The sequence below is a fragment of the Sinocyclocheilus grahami genome, unplaced genomic scaffold (assembly GCF_001515645.1).
Source record: "Sinocyclocheilus grahami isolate Dianchi unplaced genomic scaffold, SAMN03320097.WGS_v1.1 scaffold93.1, whole genome shotgun sequence".
Classification (NCBI taxonomy): Eukaryota; Metazoa; Chordata; class Actinopteri; order Cypriniformes; family Cyprinidae; genus Sinocyclocheilus; species Sinocyclocheilus grahami.
In genome coordinates this window covers 209742-215221 of record NW_015505272.1, presented here as the reverse complement: position 1 = coordinate 215221, position 5480 = coordinate 209742, and the positions used below count along the sequence as shown (strand labels likewise).

At 39.7% G+C, this 5480-nt stretch overlaps 1 protein-coding gene across 3 annotated transcripts in view; it reads left to right on the top strand.

Annotated features, from left to right (window-relative positions):
• The first annotated feature begins 1600 nt into the window (after positions 1-1600).
• coq2 (coenzyme Q2 4-hydroxybenzoate polyprenyltransferase) overlaps positions 1601-5480 on the top strand; it is a 7686-nt gene continuing 3806 nt past the window's right edge. Inside the window, exons 1-3 of one of the 3 annotated variants that reach the window (XM_016275285.1) lie at positions 1601-1741; positions 2751-3070; positions 3153-3319. In XM_016275285.1, the coding sequence (XP_016130771.1) occupies positions 2764-3070; positions 3153-3319 (474 nt within the window). In that variant the 5' untranslated portion in view covers positions 1601-1741; positions 2751-2763. Of the gene's footprint in view, positions 1742-2657; positions 3071-3152; positions 3320-5480 lie in introns of all 3 variants that reach the window. The other 2 variants (XM_016275284.1, XM_016275283.1) reach the window with 2 other exon arrangements.

The window sequence follows — 5480 nt, the reverse complement described above, 5'->3', positions numbered from 1 at the left end:
ACCATGCCTTTCAAACTAAAATCTGATTAATCTAAAGTACTGCCAAAAGGACAAGCTAATAACACATATTGTGGTGCAGCCAAGCAATGAGCCCAGTTTAATTATGAAAGATGATTTATACTTAACTAATATGCTAAAACAATGAGTATCAAACAAGTTTTCACACTAATACAGTAAACTACAGGTAAATCTGACACATCTCACATCAACATGCTTTTATCATCTTTTTTTTAGTTTAACTAATGTGCTGGCTAGATTTACTTATTGTAGACATTATGTCAACAAGGTTTAGCTGAATTAAATCATGGCCACGAATTAAGAACATCGTAATAATCAATAAAACTAGTAATCGGGAATTAATTATTATTTCTTAGCAGTTCTCACGTTGGCTACTTAAACTTGGCATCGTTTTAAGGTTATAAATAAAACAAATTAAAAAAATAAATAAATTGAAAACCGGTAAAGTTACTCACTCTGATTGCTGTCCGTGTCGTCCATCTTTAGTGATCCGATTCGGTAGGTGGCGCTGTTACAAAAGCATAGGGTCCTTGAACTGCGGTCCTAGAACTGCGGTCCTGAAACTGCTGTCCTGAAACTGCAGCCTCCGGTTGTGCAGGAACATACTATTGGGGGATCATGAACACACACCAGGAAGCGCGAGCGCGGTGTCTTGTTTCAGTTACTACAAGCGTGATGTGGAGTGCGATGATTTCTGTCCTGTCCCTTTAATGAATCTATAACACTTCTATGCCTGTTAAGATATTTACAAATTAGATCTTACCAAATATATATATATATACACCCATATACATTCATTCATGTGGACTACATTATGACGGTATAAGAAACAACTGGGTGTAGTATATTAAATATTATGTAAATAGTTCACAGAACATGCAAATAACACAAATCAAAAAATCAAACCTGTACTCTCAGACAAATGTGTATATTTATTTGTTCTTTTTAATTTCCAACATCACTGGTAACTTGTAATGGTTTCCAATGACCACGCGAGGGAGGTAATTGGTACTGTTTAACAGATTGGCTCGCGAGATTTTAAAAGAGTCAGTCAAAATACACAATTCTATTTAGTTTTAATTTGGAATCTTAAACATCTGGATGGAGAGAAGGAGCAGGGACCGTCTGTGAAATAAACAGAGTTACATTTATGAGAAAGAGTTGTCATTTTATTTAAACCCATACTATTGGTGAATAAACTATTATACAACAAAGCCCATCCAATGTTAAAAACAGAGGAATTCACCACATACACATTATTTTTGTCTCTTATTTAAAATATGTAGGTCATTTTGTTATTTTCAGTGTCATTTTGGTTAATTTATGACCATGCTATATAACATATTAATGTATTTATATTTGTTATAATGTTATAACTTGTTACAATGCTTGCTTTGAAAAGACAACCATAATCATTATGAACGGTGTCATCTGTACATTACATTTTAATTGAAACTTAATACATTTGAATGAAAACAGCATTGATGTAGTAACTTTAATTAAAGCATATTTTCGAATACTGTGTTTTATAGCATCTGTTGACTGGTATTTCTGTACATGTAATTTTACACTGGAGTTTACAAATACTGAATATCATGAAAGAAAGCATAGGTACAGTAGAATAAATCAAAAGGCGGAACCATTCGGAAAACAAATGTTTCAGGGGAGCACGACGTCGGCGCACACAACGCAAAGGACTTCAAAATTGCTGTCACAGAGCGCTGTAAGTTCAATATGTCAAATAGACATGAATGATTTACAAACGATTCAAAGAAGAAAGATTGACAATGCTGATCTATCTTCCCATCGTATTTAACATATTAGCAACGCTTGTTATTGCTTGTAACACCATTGATTAGTATTGTGTAATTCTATTATATATTATGCTATTTACTCAATATGGTATTCACCATTGGGCAATACTGGTGGTTTCCATTGGATTGTACCAAGTTACCTTAAATAACCCAATATACTCTGGGTCATTTCTAGAAGTTTCCAGCAGTAGGCAGGAACAAGTAGCCAAATTTGACATTTGAAATGGTTGATCTAACCACATTCCACCATTAATAAAAATGGCCAAAGTGGCTGATCTAGCAAATTCCACTGATAAGCATATCTGAGCACATGAGCACTAGTGCGTTTTAATACCCATAATGTCCTTGACCTGGGACAGTCAGTGCTCAAGATTTAGTCATTGTGGCAACCCAGATAGGCATAACCAATAACAAAAACTGGAACAACCAACTTTGGTGAGAGAAAAAGGTATAAAACAAATGAGCTGACAGTCGAAGACTTCAGATGCGGTTACCGTTATCTAGGCTTTGTTGCTGTGACAAAGTCTTATTTTGACATCTGGAACTCTGCTTCTCGAACTTCATTGACTACACCAAAGAAAAATACACAACATTAGTCGATAAGGGGCATTTCAATGGTCATAGCCAAGTTTAAGTGTAACACAAGCAGCATAATATTGAATATCTTAAAGTTGTATCAAGTTTGACTACTCTTACAGAATACTGGCACACAGTATTACAAGAAAAAAGCCTTATTCACTCAACTTGACATTTTCATGACTCGTCAGTAATCTGTATTGAATACTGTGCATTGTGTTCTCTGCTGTTTGTTCATTGTTCCTGAAGAGCTCCCTCATCTGCACATGAATGCAAGTATACAATGAAGCGCCTCGCTACTTTGCAGTCGTGACATCTCTCGCTAAAAGTTGGTCATGACAGCTCAACAGACAAGATGATGTCCACCAGACTACTGGCACTGTTTCAACCACATGCAGTGAGGAGGAGTCTTCCACAGATCTGCTCTGCCCGTCTTTCAAGTCTCAGAAGGCAGCATGAAAACATCACCACAGCCTTCTGTCAGCCTGGATCCTGCTTTTTTAACAAAAGTGACGATCACAAACAGAGAATATGGCCTCCTTTACTGGCAGGTCACAGCTGTGGCACAAGGTTCTTCAGCCTCACTCCTGCTGGGATTGTGAACGCAGCCCCGGCGTCCGTTCAGCCGTACCTCAGATTAATGAGACTGGACAAACCCATAGGTGAGCTGAGCTCATTTTCCAGGGTGTCCTTTTGGTTGTAAGCTGTTTTTTCAGTGAAATATAAATGGTTGTGTTCTTGTAGGAACATGGCTGCTGTATCTGCCTTGTATGTGGAGTATTGGGTTGGCAGCAGACCCGGGATGCCTTCCTGATCTGCGCATGCTTGCGCTCTTCGGGGTGGGAGCTTTGCTTATGAGAGGCGCAGGATGCACAATCAATGACATGTGGGATAAAGACTTCGACAAGAAGGTAAGAGTACATACATAGAAGTAGATTGATTGTTTCCTGCATCATGTTCTTCCTTTAGTCCCAGAAAGTCAACTTTTTGCTTCATTGTCTGAGAACATTCAAAGTGATGGATATCTATTCCACTAGTGCAGGGGTGGCGAACGTCAGTCCTGGAGAGACGCAGCCATGCAGAGTTTTGCTTCAACCCTAATCAAACACACCTGAACAAGCTAATCAAGGTCTGAAGGGTTGCTAGAAAGCTACAGGCAGGTGAGTTTTAATTAGGGTTGGAGCTGAACTCTGCAGGGCTGCGGCTCTCCAGGACCGGAGTTCGCCACCGCTGCACTAGTGGTCTAAATTTCATCTTTGCCATCTTCTCATCCGGACTAAGCCTAACATATCTCCTAATCTTACCTGGGTCAGTGTGTCAAAGGAATTGGGCGATTTTGCTGTAACATTGGCCATAATCAATGTCAGATAATAATAATAATTTACTCACCCTCATGTCATTTCAAACCTGTATAACTTTATTTCTGTAAAACAAAAGGAGATATTTTAAATGTTGATGGTAATACATGTTTGGAACAATATGGGGGTGAGGAAATGATGACAAGTTTCATTTCTTGGTGAACTCTCACTTTAAAGGGGTCATATGATGTTGCTAAAAATAAGTTTATTTTGTGTATTTGGTGTAATGAAATGTGTTTATGTGGTTTAAGGTTAAAAAAACACATTATTTTCCACATACTGTACATTATTGTTTCTCCTCTATGCCCCGCCTTTCTGAAACACGTTGATTTTTACAAAGCTCATCGGTCTGAAAAGCGAGGTGTGCTGTGATTGGGCAGCTATCCAGTGCGTTGTGATTGGCCGAATACCTCAAGCGTGTGACGGAAATGTTACTCCCTGCACCATATTGTGATGATGCCCTGTCAGGCTGGAGCCATGAGATAAAAAACATTAAAACCCATTATAAACAAGGCATTTGTTGCATCCAGTGGGGACATAATTACGGATTATAATGACTTTTACTGTCTTTTTATGCATTGCATTGCGCCGCATAACCATAAAATCATGTCTGCATTTGTGATTGGAGAAATGACAAACGACAAACGCTACTCTACACTGCTCAAAACTCGCGTTTGAATCATCAGTGGCAAATTCTTTAAATATAAAAAACGTACTTACAGTCTGTGAGTCAGAACAGCCGGCATTGTAGTCTACTCTACCAGGATCAGGAAACAGTCCTCCATAAAATGCGCTGGACACATCTGAATATTTGGGTTGAAGTGTTCTGGAACAGTGTTGTAAATACAACTTAACCACTGATTTCTAGTCATGTCCTCTTTTGGAAGGCCAAACAAAGTAGTTTCGCTTTCACAACGAAACACAGCGTCACACACGGCGGGCTAGAGTGAGCGGAGGCCGGGGGCTAGCGTGAGGAACGGCCGGAGGGCTAGAGTGAGCAGAGGCGGCGGGCTTGAGAACGGCGCGGCCGGCAGATTCGGCGAAGAAGCGTCCAGCGGGCTTGCGGCAACCACATGTGACGACCCCGGGCTGGACTCCGCTTCGTCCACGATGAAAGCTGATCCGGCGATCCACAGCGCGAAGGTGATGTATTTCCTCAGCGACCAGCACGGATCAGCTCTAGGCATGACGAAGCGGATATCATTGTAGCGTCTGTGTAGAATCATGCATGATCTTTGGGGTGTTTATGGTTTAAGAGACCCTTTTAGCCTTTTGACATTTCCATATAATTTACAGTTCTGGTCAGAGACTTTACTTTTAATGGGGGTTTAAATTGCCAGATGGTTCCTCGCCATCAAGGAGATTCTAACCAGTCCTCCCCCACTATCATCTCCCCCATCTGACTTCAAACACGGTCCCAAAGAGCTGTAAATGACCCCGATGGGCCTGGCTAGCCAAGTAAACTAACACACACACAAACACAAACACACACACCCATAAAGACCGTTACTCTATTATACTCTACAAATATATCTGGTATATTGCATGTGTTGTTTGTACGTTTCCCTATTAGATTAGCTGAGTTACCACTCGTTATTTGTATTAGTTAAAGCCATAAAACACTGATATTCAGGTGTATGTATGTATCTTTGGTTTAATCTATTCCAAATGTTTGTTTCTTGGTATCAATATTATCTGCTTTTCATTCCTCGAA